At 35.8% G+C, this 16446-nt stretch overlaps 1 protein-coding gene and 1 pseudogene across 2 annotated transcripts; both read left to right on the top strand.

Annotated features, from left to right (window-relative positions):
* The first annotated feature begins 132 nt into the window (after nt 1-132).
* Nucleotides 133-15372, top strand: LOC139960805 (uncharacterized). 2 transcript variants are annotated; one of them, XM_071959370.1, is made up of 8 exons: nt 133-288; nt 2252-3093; nt 4017-4177; nt 4991-5140; nt 6038-6134; nt 9241-9331; nt 10142-10269; nt 11117-15372. In XM_071959370.1, the coding sequence occupies exons 2-8, from the start codon at nt 2326-2328 to the stop codon at nt 12017-12019; spliced, it is 2298 nt and encodes a 765-aa protein (XP_071815471.1). In that variant the 5' UTR covers nt 133-288; nt 2252-2325; the 3' UTR covers nt 12020-15372. The 2 variants fall into 2 exon arrangements, with proteins under 2 accessions (XP_071815471.1, XP_071815472.1); XM_071959371.1 differs by lacking the exon at nt 133-288 and adding an exon at nt 388-452.
* On the top strand, nt 694-788 carry LOC139962256 (U2 spliceosomal RNA; annotated as a pseudogene).
* Nucleotides 15373-16446: the final 1074 nt, after the last annotated feature.

Raw genomic sequence — 16446 nt, 5'->3', positions numbered from 1 at the left:
CATACATTGGCCAATCAGAACGCAAATAGCTATGAATGCTTTTTTTGCGATTGATGCATGTAACGTACGAGGTAATGATGGCTGTAGGCTAGTACTACGTATAGTATAATACTACGCGTTTACATATGAGTGTACATTAATAGCTCGACCTGTGCTATCGTCATCCACACTTATTAATTGGAGGATTCATGAATCGTTTTTTAAATGGAATATTAAAAGCTTATATTCGATGATGATGTACATGCATCATCTGCAGAAGCCAAGTTATAAATATTGTTACACTAAATGGTGAGCTCAATGTAAACGAATGAAATGGCACATAGTCTAGCCTGCCTTACAAAGTTTTGACTCAAAGTTTTAAGGTGGTAGAAAATGTCGTGGTCGAAAGTGAAAGGGTTGGATTTGCTTTTTTCAGTTTTGAAAAATATCCACCCAAGTCTTTAGTTATGTCAGTAAGTAATTACATAGTAGGCCCAAGTTACAACGTTATATCTCTAATAGATAGGACCCTAGTTGGTCAGCCCAGAGTAGGGTGTAAATAGATCCATTTAGACTACAGTATAGGCTTATATGTTTATCAGTTAGGGGCCTAGGCCAAATACAAGCCTACTTAGTAGCATACTAGTCACTTCTACTAGTGCTGCAGTACAGTTCACAACCTCCAATCCAGGTTAGCATACCTGTAGTGTAGGCTTCGCTTCTCGGCCTTTTGGCTAAGATCATGTGTAGTATCTGTTCTTTTCGGGAATGGTGATACACACCTGACGATGATCACACAGTCACAGTCCCGATGCAAGGGTACTGGGGCTGAGAGCGGATCAGTCGTTTGGTAGTTTGGTTTTCGTGCCCAGGTTCTTTCCTGGGCGACTTTTTCATAAAAAGTACCTGTAGTGTAGGCTAGGCTCTAACAACTTAATAACTACAAAGTTACAAGAAACAGCCACCTAAGCTCAGTGAAGAAGCTAATAATATGCAATACTATAGAAGGCCGATGTGTAGCCTTATGTTAAACCCCTGCTATGGAGCCCATGAAGATTTTTAATTAGTCCTAATATGCCAGTGTTTTGGCCTAGCCTAGGCCTAGTATAGTAATATTAATAAATGTCAACATTTCTGTTGAAATGTAGAATTCAGCTGGCGAATGCCAAACTCAAAGTTAGCCTAGGTTACATGCTAGTGCTTTATCTCCTTTTGGCAAGTTACGTGTAATTTCAACTTTCAAATTTTTATGCTAAAGTATTATCTTGAACTTGGTTTGGTAGGCTAGGGTTTATCCACTGTCAATCAACTTTTCACTGATATTACTCTACAGTAGTCAATAATGTGTCAGAACCTACTGTATGTATGCTGGTACACCCTATATGCCTAAGCAATTCACACAACAATTGCAAAAATATAAAGTTAAAAATAAAAACAAACTAAAATACATAAAAAAAACCTGGTATTATATAGATAATGAGCCTAAATAGACAATAACATAACAAATTTAAGGTCGTATTCTGTAATTAGAACAGTCACCTAATTTCTTTCAAAGAAGAACAGCAAAAGAAAGAACATGCCTTTCTTTAAATAAAAATATGCATCACAAATCCTTCCTTATTATTTCTTTGTTAATTTGTATGATCACAATCCAATTTTCATAAGTACTTTATTCAGGGGTGAAGTAGACGCCAGGCACAAAAACTGCAGACTCTGCGCAGCAATTTTTAAATGAATTAATCCCAGCTAATTCCTCATATTCGACAGCTGACAAAAGCAGTAATTCCCCCCCCCCCCCCCGTGGTGGAAACTAACGTTTCTCTATGGCAGACACTAAAGGAAACCACTGTTATGTAGCCGCACTGATATTGATAACCAATGTGTTACTAGTCCCAAGTGTGCACCATCAAAACACCACAGTAGACCAACTTTGTAGTTCTCTACTCTCCAAGGATTGGAAAAAAACCTTTATGGTTGTACAAGAGAGTAAAATAAAAATAATTAACATTTATAATGCCTACCACCCAATGTTATGACATTTTGTTCCTAATCTTAGTCTTGTGAAGGTAGGTTGGATTAACCTCAACTCTTGGACAATATCATATGCCTTCACTGTTTGGGCTACAGTATGTCTTCTGACACTCACAATTCTCCTGAAAGGTGTCAGGCTGTCAGCCCAAGCTAATTGTGCTTAAGAAGACTTAATAGTCCAGTATTGTTCACATTACAATATGCTGTAAAGTTTCATAGTTTATGTATTTTTCTTTTTCAGGAGTAAAAAGTTTATTGTGGATCTAATGTACAAGGTTTTCAACTGCAGTAAGAGATCTTACATGTGCTGATAATATGGCCTCTCCTTCAGCAGCTCATAAGCTTCGTACTTTGGCACACAAATCGTTGAACGAGGAGGAATGTTCATTTCTGAAAGCAACCATACGAAGGTTCCGAGAAACGCACTCTGTGTTAGGTTTGTGTATTTCTTTGAAGAAGATTCTAGATTCCCCTGAAAGAATCCATCTGCTGCCGTTTATTAATGCTATGGTTCCTCAGCATCTTCAGAATGACTTTGATAAATTATGTCGACTTCAATTTAATCATTACAAGTCTCAAGTTGTGAAGGAGAATCCCGATATCAGAGTAAGGGAATCAAAGAGGAAATCAAGACCTGCTGATCAGAAACTGACCATTCCAGTGGAAGAATTTCACAACTTCAGAAACAGAGAAAGAGTAGGAAGAGCAACCGATGATAGCGACTGTTTGAAACTGTCTCGAAGAAAGAACAGCTCAACTTCCGGAGAATCCAAACATGAGGTTCATAAAAGGAGCAAGACGTATCATGCTGACACATCAGTTAATTCAGATAGGAGCACTAGCACTGAGATTAGCAAGAGGGAGCTAATCCAGAAACTTTTGGATAGTAACTCAGAGATGGCTGTCTCCGAAACAGAATTACTAATAGGAGAGGACAAATTACCTAAAGGAAAACATGTACGGAAGGTTGTACTGTATCGTAGACAAGCACAGTCTTTGGGGTTTTCTATTCGTGGAGGCAAGGACTTGAAAGCCGGCATTTTCATCTCTGAGGTTGATCCTGGGGGACAAGCCGATAGGAAGGTACAAAATCCAGAACAGTACCAGTATATATTCAATACAATGTATTTAAAACAATATAATTATACTGTTGACTACAATACAATGTATTGAAACAATATAATTATACTGTTGACAGTTGACTACAATACAATGTATTGAAACAATATAATTATACTGTTGACTACAATTCAATGTATTGAAACAATATAATTATACTGTTGACTACAATACAATGTATTGGAAAGATATAATTATACTGTTGACTACTTTGTAATTTATAGTTTCAAGAGCTGTTTGGAATATCTGTAATCATTCAATCAATTCTTTTGGTCTCAAGTTAATCTGAGAAAGTTTTGAGGAGATGTTTACTTCTTGTTTGTAAAACCTCATTTACAAAAACATGGACCCTGATGTGGGTTTGAGGACCAGGTTTCATACAAATGTGCAGTGATGTTGAATTTTGCCACCTGTCATTTTTGAAAATGACTTTGTACCGCACCTTCACTGTCCCTGCCCCACCCCCACCCCCACCCCCACCCTCAATATCCCATCAAGGTAAACCTTTAACTGAGTTGATTAATGTACAGTATTACTGTACAGTTTTACAAGTTTACATTAGGCATAGTTGATGTTATTTGAACATCTTGTATTCTTGTAATTTTACTATATGTGTGATTTAGATGGCCATCAAGGTTTACCTCACAACTAACACAAAATGTTATGTTTGTGATATAGAATTGGCAACTTACCAAGTGAAGAATTTATTTTGACAAGTGACTGCATCATCAGCTATTGAAAATCATTTGACATCTTATTCGCTTTTCAATAAGTTTGGTACAGTGGGTCTACTTTTCATGCACGATTCACTTTATTATATGTATAGATTAGTTTACATTTCATTTCAAGGTCTTGTATTCACTTTTCATTTCATTTTGTATGTACAGGGTCTCAAAGTCGGCGAGAGAATATTAAAAGTGAATGATGACGTTTTCCAAGACATCACTCATGCTCAGGCAGTTGTTTCACTCAAGTCTTCTCAGAAGTTGACGCTGTTTGTCGCACCGATAGGACAGATGCCTGGTGGTACCCCGGATAGCACACCAAGGTACAGTAGTATTAAAGCCAGAGGCTTCATTTACACGTCATCTATATTAAGTGAAGGTCATAGAATAAATTCATAAACAATGATTGTCAGGGACTTCACAAAGGAGAAGTGTGGACTAACTAATTAGATTTATATATATATTAATATCAGTTTGTATATGTAGTATACTGAATCTAATTCGCCATCTTAAGTCAACAAGACATAATGTTATTGATCTGCTTAATCAATCAATATCTAGTCTGTTCCAGGAGACTGTTTATTGATTTTCATTGCTAGATAGTACAGTATGCGTAGTACAGTACATGTGTAATACTTATGCTGGGCTGAAATATTATACATTCTCACAGATGAGTACAATAAACAGGTTAAATATAAAGTTTTGCTGTTTACAACTTAGTATTTAATTGAAGGTTGTAAAATGCCATTTTTTGTATAGATTGTACATCATATCTTGATTGAAATGTAGAAATTGCATAATTACTTTGATATGAAGGAGCTTCCAGGGTAAGTTTTAATATTCACGATACCAACTGCCGGCATAGAAATGTTCAGAGACTATGTTAAGCAAAAAATGATTTGATATATCAACTTTAGAAAGGATGGAACCAAGTGAAGAGTTATAACCTGGAAGAAAGTGTATTTAAACTATTTATGCTACTCGATTGATTTACAAATTAAAGTGAATTGAAAAGACACCAGTACTGGTTTATAACAGCAATTTACATAAAATGGAAGACAACCTTCGTGTCTTTTGAGATTGGGAATAACACCCTTTATGGTCTCTAAATGATCATTGTTCTCTCTCTATAACAGGAGTATCTGTCCATCCCTTGGTACAGCGACATCTTCTCACGGTAGCTGTTACTCTAGCAGGGAGTCCCTGCCTCACAAGGACTCTGATTCTCCTCAGAGGATAGTGGTTATGGCAGATGAGGATGGATGGCTTGGTTTCAGTATCAGAGGGTACATATACATACTGTACCTATTGTAGAAAGAAATGGTTAAAAGCCACACTGTGTGATGATGAGTGTGATAAAGAACATTGATATTATGTAATACTGAACTCCAGTCAAAATGTTGTTCATTAGGTGTGATTAGTTTGTTTTTCAAATAAGCAAGAAAGGATACATATGATACAAATTTTACAAATGGTCAACTTGCGTTTTTGCAAGTCGTTGCTATTGTACAAATAAACTTGTCTGAGTGACATATGTTATTAGAATCAAATGAATGATGATTTGATGCAGTATTAACTTTTATTTGCTACGTTTAGGAGAGTGCCTTAGTTTTGTCTCTGGTTACAAAGCAGTGATGTATCCAGGGCAAGTCGAGTGCTTGTCGCCAATTTGCAATGCACTGAGTAATTTTGAGTCGTTGTGTAAAATTGTCCAGAATTCTCGCCTATTGTTGAACATTGAGTTATGGTTGGTGCAATAGGCGAATGTGGGTTAGAAAGTTATGGATATCTGATTGCCCGTTGCCTACCAGTGTAGTTACAGCACTGGTTATAGTATCTCAGGTGTGTACTGTTTCTAAGGTGGTAGTATGTAGATTTTGGAAATATTATTTACTGCTATGCCATAAATCACAATCATACTTTTCATACATTTCAAGTTATTTCCAGAAATGTGCAACATTGTTTTGCAAAAATTTATAAAGAAGGAAACATAATGTTTCCCCAATGGTTGGTAGCTGTTTGTTTTAAGGTTACTAATGTCAATTTATTAACCGTCTGTCATGGAGAAATAATGAGTCGCTAAACTTCTTGGTTCTTGCCTCTGTTGATGGTAATGTGGATGTTAAAGATCTTCTTTTAGCTGATATATATATATATATATCTTTCACTCTTTCCATTTCCAGAGGTGTAGACCAGGGTATTGAACCTTGTGTGGCCCATGTGGACCCTCAATCTCCAGCATTTAGGGCAGGACTCACTCGAGGATTGAAGATAGAGAAAGTAAATATTCATTATCACAGTATTGCATAGGAGACTTGGCCACTTTGCAACCATTTCTGTTTAAATATTATCTTCACTTAACCTCTAACACAGCAGTTTGCATTGAATCGTTACATCCAACGATAGTTCCTGTGCCATAATCACATTGTAAGCTGGCTGGTTAGTTTAAAATATTCAATTATCATTTCAGATTATAAAGTATTTGAATAATGAGTGCTCCTCTTGATGTCTAATCATATTTTAAAAATTAAAAATCATATGAGGTTTTTGATTGATTGTATTTTGGTGGAAAGTTGTGACCAGTCTCATAACGCTGCCTCATAGTCAGGTTGTTATGATGCTCCCTTCCCTTTCATTACATACTAACCAGGAAGCATTCCAGTCTGTTTTCTATTGTTTGTTCTGACTGTTCTGTTTGTACTTTCTTTACTTCCACTATTAACTCAGCTGTTCAATTGTCAGTTGTAGGTAGAAAGATCTGACCAAGTTCTGACCTATTTACAACATTGTGCATATGTTTAGTAAAGTGCAAAGGCTTAGTTTGGCTTTTATTGCTTTGTCTAAGGTGTATCAATTGTATGCTGTAGAGATGGTGAGTGTTAGAACACATGTGTGTGTCATATTTGATGTTTGATAACTTATATTGAGCCAGAAACCTGCATCAACTTACATATATTTGATCCCATTCCCTACAGCTACAGTGATGTACTGTACCATTAGTAGTTTTATTGTAGTCATGTGACACACAGGGTGGAAGTTTTACTGTTGAGGAGGTCATTGCTTTGAGTAAAACACATAAAGTTGAAATATTGAAATGATTGTAGGAATATCTGTTAAATATGTATCACTTGTCTGATTAAACACCCACTGTTTGATTTCAGTCTTATAATTGAGATCAATGACAGGTGTTACTTTACTAAATTACAACTGTCCCATACAAGAGATATATGGAACTTAGTCTCTGTAGTAAGCATCCCTGGTCATAGTTTGTGCAAAATAAGGTATTATTATGCAAATATATGGTAATCATATGCTGTTTTAATAAATGGTCAATTCCGTGGTGACTCGCATGACATATTTACTAAAATTCCTTTCTGTTTGATATCATTAAACAAATAAAGGAATTACCTGGGAGAAAAGCATTAATGTAGTCAGTGAAGGTATGCACTATGCCTTAATGCTTACAACGGTAGAGAAAAATCATTTATACCTCAAGTATTGGGGGTGAAATTGGCGAAAAACAGTTACTTTTAGCAAAAATCAGAATGAACACACAAATGTTCGATTTCTAATGTCTTATTAAAATGTTTCCAATAACTTTTTATAATCATACCGAAGTTGAAAAACACCTCTTCCTCAATTGCTATGCAACTTTGAAAAGTTGTTGTAACGCATAAAAATAACGTTGAAGATGTATTGTGACTCGCGTGACAAGAAAACGTGACTTGCGTGACGAGTTCACTTTTTGGATAGTTCTAGACCAAATGCAGTAGTGAATCGAAGGTATAGATCTTGCATAGTGAAATATAACATTCATTGGTCTAGAAAGTGTCCAAAAGGTACTTCCCTTGGGAATGTCCAGATGATATTAATGTCCCCGAGTTACCCTCATGACTGCAGACAGTAGGTAATATACTTTACGGGTAGTACAGTTGTTCAGGCAATATATCTTGTCAATTAATATTTAAAACAATATTTAGTCTGTTGAAAGTTATAGAAGTAACATCTATCAAAATGTGATTCAAATTACCATTCTCATTTGTCATATTTGAATAAACCAAAAGTGTAATATTTGAGAAGATACATTCGCTCATAGGATTTTGGGAATGATTGAGCAGTTAAAATCTTGCGGTTGTCAAGTCATAGTATATGGCATTGCCAGATACTAATATAGATTATGTTTGTATATATTACTAAAAAATCAATGACACATGCTAACTTTCCAAATGTGGTGATAAAATAGGCATTATATTGCGAATAAATATTCATGAATTTAAATTCTGGTATTTCAAATGAAATTATTATAATTAGTTTAATTATGTGTGCCCATATTATTTAAGTTGCCTAATTAAAGGGGAATGCATATATGATATCTTTAATCAGTGATTCATTCATCAAACTATAACATCCCTGTAATTTTTACACAGTAAATAGGTAGAAACACTATCTTGAATTGACTGACTCGCGTGACGTGACTCGCGTGACATTCGTAAAGGGTGATTTTCCGCAAAATTTGAATATCTTCTGAAAATGAAAATTCAGTAATCCTTTTGGTATCTATGTGAAGACTTTATTTTCATTATTTGGAGTAAAACTATTGTGCAGCTAATGAGAAAAATAAAAAAACAGTCAATTTTGTGACGCGTGACAGTAAATCGAGGGTGTTTTCAATTCACCACTGTTGTCTAATGCCTTGATGTCGAAAAAAATTGAAGCTATTAAGTGAGAACTATGCTATAGCAAATATAATTAGTCCAACACACAGTAAATAGGTAGAAACACTATCTTGAATTGACGTGACTCGCGTGACGTGACTCTTGTGACATTCGTAAAGGGTGATTTTCCGCAAAATTTGAATATCTTCTGAAAAGGAAAATTCAGTAATCCTTTTGGTATCTATGTGAAGACTTGATATTCATTATTTGGAGTAAAACTATTGTGCAGGCAAGGAGTAAAAAAAACCGGTAAATTTTGTGACGCGTCACAGTAAATCGAGGGTGTTTTCAATTCACCACTGTTGTCTAATGCCTTGATGTCGAAAGAAAATTGAAGCTATTAAGTGAGCACTATGCTATAGCAAATATAATTAGTCCAAAAAACTGATGATACCTATGATTACTATGTACAAATCTGCACAAAATGAAATTTCACTGTATTTTTCATAATTTAGTTACTACAGGGAACTATTTGTTATTACCGACCCCATAATCAAACAAATGATTTTTCGGGGGTGAAAAAAATATATTTAGTAACTACAAGTATTCTATTTATTGGAAACTTATACAATTTTAATGAACAATGATTTTAAATTTTTTGGTATGATGTTGACCTTATCATGGAATTGACCAAATATTCATAATTGTGAGTTTTGTTTTCTTTCTTGCAGGTTAATGAGACCTCTGTGGTTGGTATGAACCATCTAGATATGGTTCAACTAGTAACAGTCTCCAGGGTTGTTGTGCTTCATGTCACAGAAGGTCAGTGAGTTGCTTAGAACTTTAAAATGTTCTCATCTTCCTCATGGTCATGAACATTCTGTAAAAGACACTAAGAGATGAACAACAATCTAAGAAGTCATGGATCTGTCCAGTAATGTTAAACATCATTGGAAAATCTTTGGTGCATGAGGTGGTATCAGACAACCAGCACATATGGCTGAACTGTTGCTAGGGACCTCTTTGTGGAGTAGGTCACTTCTTTGAAGGACTAACATAAACTTATCTGCTTTTGTTACTAACAATATGAAAATTAGCTATATATTTACATGGCTGTGTATGTCCATCCATTTGCCAGTCTGTGAAGGAGTTGAAAAGCTCATAGTTGTTGTCAAAACAGCACCATGTCACAGACATGTTGTCACAACAGCACCATGTCACAGATGTGTTGTCACAACAGCACCATGTCACTGATGTGTTGTCACAACAGCACCATTTCATAGACGTGTTGTCACAATATCACCATGTCACAGACATGTTGTCACAGCAGCACCATGTCACTGACGTGTTGTCACAACAGCACCATGTCACAGAAGTGTTGTCACAACAACACCATGTCACTGACGTAAGTACAGGTGGTACTTGTAACATCTCAGATTGTTTAAAGTATGTCAAACATGCGTTTGTAAGTTACTTTACCATAAATTGGGGTCTCCAAAAAAACTACATTTTTTCTTAAATGAAGGTTTGCTATCCTACCTCCCTCCCTCTCAAAGAGTGTTCAAAATTCAAGTTTGCGTTCTTTCAGTTAGGAATGATTTAATCTTTCTTCTATTTAATATTGTTTATCAGGTGTTATAACACCAAGGAGATCAGTAAAGAAAGATACTAAAGCTGAGCCGTCTGAATTTCAAAAAGATGATATCTCGGATAATCCGCAGATGATCAATGAAGCCGACGATGAGAGTTTCTTCCTAAAGGTATGGATATTGCAATACTTAATGCAAAATGCAAATAGTCTAGAACTTTTGCTACAAAAATAAACCAGACAATCCAAAACACAATGCCAAACAGCCCCAGATGAACCTAGGTAATCAAGTTTGCTTATCAGTTTACAGTAAAAGTGACTCAGTACATTCATAAATTTTATGCCAAACTTGTAGATTGATTATAGACATCATAGGGATGGAAATATTTACAGTACCTTCTTATGTGCAGAGAACATGCTGATCTATTCAGAAGTGTTCCCTAAACAAGTAAATTAAAGTGATGCATTGTTAAAGTAAATGAGATTGTGACATCATGTAGATATATTTAGATATGTACCCCAAACAAGTAAATATAAGTGAACGAGGTTAGGACATGGGAACTATTTTTGTAACGGTTATAACTCATATTCTTTCACAAAACGAGAAACAAACAACGGCTACCATAATCAATGCCAACGGTTTGTTTTCTAACTGAGAGCTATTATTATGCTAATGACACAGTACCTTCTAACTTGTAAGATTCACCATTTGTAAACCAAGCAGGTGGTTGTTTTCAGATTTGATCCTAAGTTTGTGGTTCTTTTGGGAAAGGACTGGAGTAATCAGGACCACCCAAAGTTGGAAACTGGCTGCCTCTTACCAACATACCAGTATGTCTTTAGTTGTACATGAAAAGAGGCAGTGTCACAACGTCAAAACCTCTTAAAACCTTACAAGTTATGTTGCAGGCATTTGATATAATTACTGACCAAAACACAAACATAACTTTGTTGTTTATCAACCATCCAATTAATTCTGTGTGGTTTGTCAATACAACTTGTTTCTATGCTTATTGCAGGACCTAGAGTTTACCCCTCCGATGCATTCCTCAACACCTCTTCCGCCAGCAGGACACCCTATGCTTCTCAACAATCGCAAAAACTTCCTTAAGAAGTTCATGCGTAAGCAACCCGATGCTTCTCACGATGCAACCATCGTCCAGGTGATCAAGGAAGATGCGAAGAATCTCCCAAGCCGATCGAACAAAAAGATGAAAAAGAAGAAGAAGAATAGCCTCCCTCCGGAGGACAAGTCAGGTGGTTCGATGGAAGGTATCACACCAATGGAGGAACAAGATGTGAAGGCTTCTGCTAAGTTGGACGGGGGAACCATCAGGCTAAACTTAGTTGGTAAACTTGAAACTGGACCGAGCACCAACATTGAAGACAGTAAGCCACCAAGTGATAAATCCAGGATGCATGTCAAAAATATCTTCATGCAGACTGACTCGTCACATCCCACTGCTGACACCGGTGAACATCTCACTGCAAACACCAACATTCTCAGTACACCTGTTCTGAGTCCCAAGCACTCTCAGTGGGTCTTTGGTCGCCATTCGTTATCGCCATCTTCTTCCGACTTGAGAGATGCGAAATCAGAAGTGGCTAGGCAGATCAAAGGTGAGCTCACCGGTAAGAATCAACCCATACCATTCACTCCCAATGTTCCTCCATCTCCTGCCAACAACACGCACGCCCCTTCCCCAGGTGTGACCTTGTCTAAAATATTCAGCAAAGTGACCAGGCGAAGTCTAGGCGAGGATTTTGGTAACGGTAGCATCAGTGATAATTCGGGCGGCTTCCACCAACAAATGGAAGTCGATTGTCCTATGAAGAGCTCACCCTACGATATGATGAGTGACAGCAAGCTGGTCTCAAATGAATCTGGTAAGGTCAAAGTTTGGTCTGGTGTACTTTTTTAAGTGCTTCTAAGAAATCAGTTGAAGATTTAAATGAAACATCAACTTTGATTATCCCTGTTTATGAACAAAATCTTGCCAAATTGTAAACAGTGAATGCTTTAGGGAAAAAAACCTGGATGCAGGTGCTTGCTCAATTTTCTGACTATGTTGCATCTACATGCCTCATGCTTGTACTGAAAGAAAGGGTTTACAATTCGACATCTGTTTGTCTGTGTTTGTAATGAAATCCATGACTGAATGTTTATCTGACATCCTCTGTTTTGCTAGCTTGTATAGAATGATGGCTGATTTTCCATGTGAATGTCGTAGGTCAAATTAAAACATGTATACTTACAATGTAACCGGGGCTTGTTTAGTTTTCAAGTTACAGGTACTAATACTTCATCAAAAGGTCAGTTAGTATCTGTGAGCTTTTACTTAGACTATTCGATCCTCAGGCAAACTTATCAGGTATTTATCAGGTATTTATTCATTCTAGGTAATAATTGCTTTTGAGAAGAAATCAAGTTTTCTTAAACTCAATCTTTGGATGTAGTTGGAAAACAAACCTTTAAACTGTAGAAAACTATTTTTTTTAAATATTTATTTTATAAATATTTTAACGATATTAACAGTGTCATGGGGGCAAACTGATAACTTGTGACAGACTGGCTCAGTCTGGCTGGTAAGGGCAACAAAACCCTACCACAATAGTGACTAATATTCTAGTATATTGCTTTACCAAAATACCAAAACCGACAATTTCCTTCACACTGTGATGTAATATTAATCTCATGCGAAATACATGGGCAGGTGTTACTCATAAGCATGATTCTAACCCTAACTTCTAATTCTAAAGCAATTTTGAAATTACTGTATATAGTTTACATTTCATTCCAATCATGTAAATTCAGTTTTAACATCCATGATTTAGTTCTTTAGAGAGGTACCTTTGGTACCATGCATATTTGAAATTACTTAAATTTCCAACAAAATTTGGCACCCGAGTAATATCTTCTCGATGGGTTTGTTTGCAGCAGTTGCTTTTATTAATTCATGCATCAGTAAACTTGTGATTCCAAATAATTGATATGACCAGTAGAATTTTTGAAACAGTATCTGAGTTGTATGTTTGTATTACCAATACTATGGTGGTATGATATGGTAGATGGTGTAACCATGCAGCCCAGCTACCCAATTATGGGATTCTTCAGGTTATCTTTCTTAAATATTGGGCTAAAGAAGACTTTATTTTAGGCAGTGAACTCTGACCTTTCCCCCCCTCAAAAAAAGGTGGACAAAAGAAAAATACAAAAATGAAGAGTATTATAAAGGTTTTCCATAGATGAAAAGGGAGAGCTTGGAGAGGACAATCAGGGATTGAAAAAGTCAGTAAGCAAGAGTGGACTCAAACTGACTGCTTAATTTTTAAAAAAAATTTTTTAAGCCTTTGAAGAAGATCCTGCTAGGATCGAAACATCAGGCCAACTTACTTTTACACATTCTCTTACACAGGCTCTCTAGTGGATAGGCAGTTTGCTAACAGTTTTATTTCATTTTGCATAGTTTTGACGGTAGTATGTCAATGTTTAATTGTTTGACTCAGTAGTTTCTTGTGAGAGCAAACTTATAGGTCTTTTTGGCAGTAAGACATCAGTGCTGTGGGTTTGTTCATGCAGGCTAGTCTTCTATTTTAGGCAATTGATATGATCTCTATAAAAGGTTCAATAAGTGTCAAACATATTTTAATTTGTTGGCTTGTATGGTGTTTAATCATTTTTAAACCATCTTAATGTATTCCTTAGATTTATTGATAGTAATAACAATATTTAATTAAGATGTTAACATTGTTTCTTGTAATTTAAAATCATAATAAAAGGATCTTGTTGTATCATAATAATTTAAGTGTTATTTAATAATATGTTGTCTCTTCAAAATGTGTGTATGTTTGTGTGTGTGTGTTATGTAAGCTCAGAGATTTGAACTGTACCCTGTCCTTGACCTTTGACTCTCCAAACCTTAAAGTGCCAATCACTGTTGAACTTAACTTTATCAGAGGGTACAAAACAGAAGCAATATAATGTTGTACACCTTATGACGGACTGGATTTGAATCCAGTACCAACCATTATTTGTTGTCTTCTTCTGACAAAATGTGTTGTCAGTTATGTATATTATTTTGCAAATAGTGTAATTACTTCAGTGAACATAGATAGCTAACAGAAAAACAGCTATTGGTGTTTACATGTCTCTAGCCAATGTAAATCCACTTGAGCTCAGATTGTATTTGTTGAGGGTTTTTACATAACTTTCCAAAGAGATTTTAACATTTCTAGAATGTTTTTTTGAAGTACCACAGGGTAACAAATAGCCAACATATTAAGTATAGTACTTTGGCAGCAGATATAAATAGGCTTTGCCTACTTTACTTATAATATTCAGGCATCTTTTTTTCATTCATTAGTTGGTTTCATAGCAACTTTTTTTTATATGGTCATGTATTAGTTAAAAAATAATATGTAACAGCATGCTTCTAGAAGAACATTAATTGCTATATGTAACTATTTTAAAGTATAAATGTGTACTTTGTTACAAATTTCATCTCTGTAACAGCATTTTTGCCTTCCACTAAAAGTTTTGCCTAGATTTGTCAGCAAAAATCATCAAGTTTGTTCATTAATTTGTAGTAATTATTTTCTTGTATAGTTTTTAGACTTTGAGTACAAGATTTATTAACCTGATGTAACATTTTTGCAGAAGCATTTTACACCTTGAGAACAAGAGTTTACTTTCAATTGATCTGCCTGGTTTCTGTATGATTGTAAAAGTATTTGAAGGATTATTTTCAGTCGTTAAGTGGACTTCCCTGCAGAAAGTCCTTTCCCATCAGGGGAAAGGACTCTTCTTCCTCCCTTACTCATCTCTGGTATAAAACTCTGTTTAGCTTTTTTGGAAGTTATTTATCCCAGTCAAACCCCTCCTGTGTTCTGTACAGACACCGGAATAATTGTTATCTTCCTATTGTCTTAAAAAAACTTCCGAAGAAGCTTACCAATTTGTCTTTATGATCTTCAGAAAAGGTGAATTTACCGCTGCTAAAGTAATTTGTGTACTTCATTGTATATATGCTTGTTTGTCTAGAGTAGTGTCTTTTCAGATGTGACATTATCTGGAAGTATTTTAACCTCCTCCGTTAAATGTGTGCCTTCACTGCCTTGATAGTTAGTAATAATATTAATAGAAATGTATTATGCCTTGGTGAATAGCTTGTGTCTTTCAACTATATCTGTGCAATGTTTTTGGTTTTCTTGGAGATAAACTTAAATGTGTGCTGAATTATCTATAAACTCTTATTGAATAAATGACAAAAATCTACCCACCTTTTCATTGTAGTTTTGTATTTTGGTGAGATACAGTGTCATTGTGAACTATTGATTCTAAACCATTATTTGCCTACAAACCTACAAATAGATCATGACTTCATTAATAATTGTGCTGACATTTCTTGCCATTGTCAAATTCTCTCCCTTTAACTGCATATTCCTCTCCTTTCTTTACTTATCATTGCTCATGCTTATTAACCAGTTTCCAAAATTAAGGGATATTTCAGTGACAGACAAGATGTGTAAAAAAAAGTCCACACCATTAGTTGGTTGAAAAACCCCTTCCCAATATCTTGTATATAACTTGGGGTATGGTTGATTGAATGTAACTCATGTGGACCTGTTAAACCCTCACTTACCTCAGGAAGTGGATTACAGTAAATGATGCGTACATGACAGACATTCTTCTAAAACTTATATCCTATTTTAATTTACTTTTTGATTTCTTTTTGAAAGGTGATTCATTTTGAATGTTTGCTTAGTTGTCAATATTCACAGTACTTAGAATTTCATCGAAACGCACAGAGATTTCTTAATTACTCTGTGGATCAATCTCTTTGATTTCAAAAGACAAATCAACTGACTTTCGACTATGACATCATTCACTGTGATGTTACCAGATACATTCACAAAATATCACCATAAAATTTTTTTTTTTTACATCATACAAACTGCGAACTACACTGAATAGAACTAATTGTTGGCTATTTTCAGAAATGTCGCAAGTGATGAAACCGGGATGAAACCGGGAGGCCAGGAGCAGTGGCGGAGATTTCTTGTCAGAAGTGGGGGGGGGGTTGCAGGCCATTGATGAAATAAAAAGTCATAACTGCTGGCTCACTATCTAAGTGGAGCGCCACCATAAGTTGGCGCGAAGTGCACAAGAATTTTTTGGCAAATATTGCCTCCCAGATTGCAGTAAATGGCACTGCCAAGGCCTTGAATAGCTGCACTTAACCAGGGGCGTATGTAGGATTTTCTAACCCAGGGGGCGCGTATATTACTATCTAAGCGGAGCGCCACCATTGGTTGGCGCGCAGCGTACAAGCAAATTTCTGGTTTTGGT

This window comes from Apostichopus japonicus, chromosome 20 (assembly GCF_037975245.1).
Source record: "Apostichopus japonicus isolate 1M-3 chromosome 20, ASM3797524v1, whole genome shotgun sequence".
Taxonomy (NCBI): Eukaryota; Metazoa; Echinodermata; class Holothuroidea; order Aspidochirotida; family Stichopodidae; genus Apostichopus; species Apostichopus japonicus.
The sequence above is the reverse complement of the archived record's forward strand: the minus strand, read 5'-3'. Positions and strand labels throughout refer to the sequence as shown.

Excerpts from the sequence above, each read along its gene's own strand:
- LOC139960805 (XM_071959370.1), top strand. The coding sequence starts at position 2,326 with ATGGCCTCTCCTTCAGCAGCTCATAAGCTTCGTACTTTGGCACACAAA. Across the intron at positions 5,141-6,037 it reads CTTGGTTTCAGTATCAGAGG|AGGTGTAGACCAGGGTATTG; the intron begins GTACATATACAT and ends TTCCATTTCCAG. Across the intron at positions 6,135-9,240 it reads GAGGATTGAAGATAGAGAAA|GTTAATGAGACCTCTGTGGT; the intron begins GTAAATATTCAT and ends TCTTTCTTGCAG.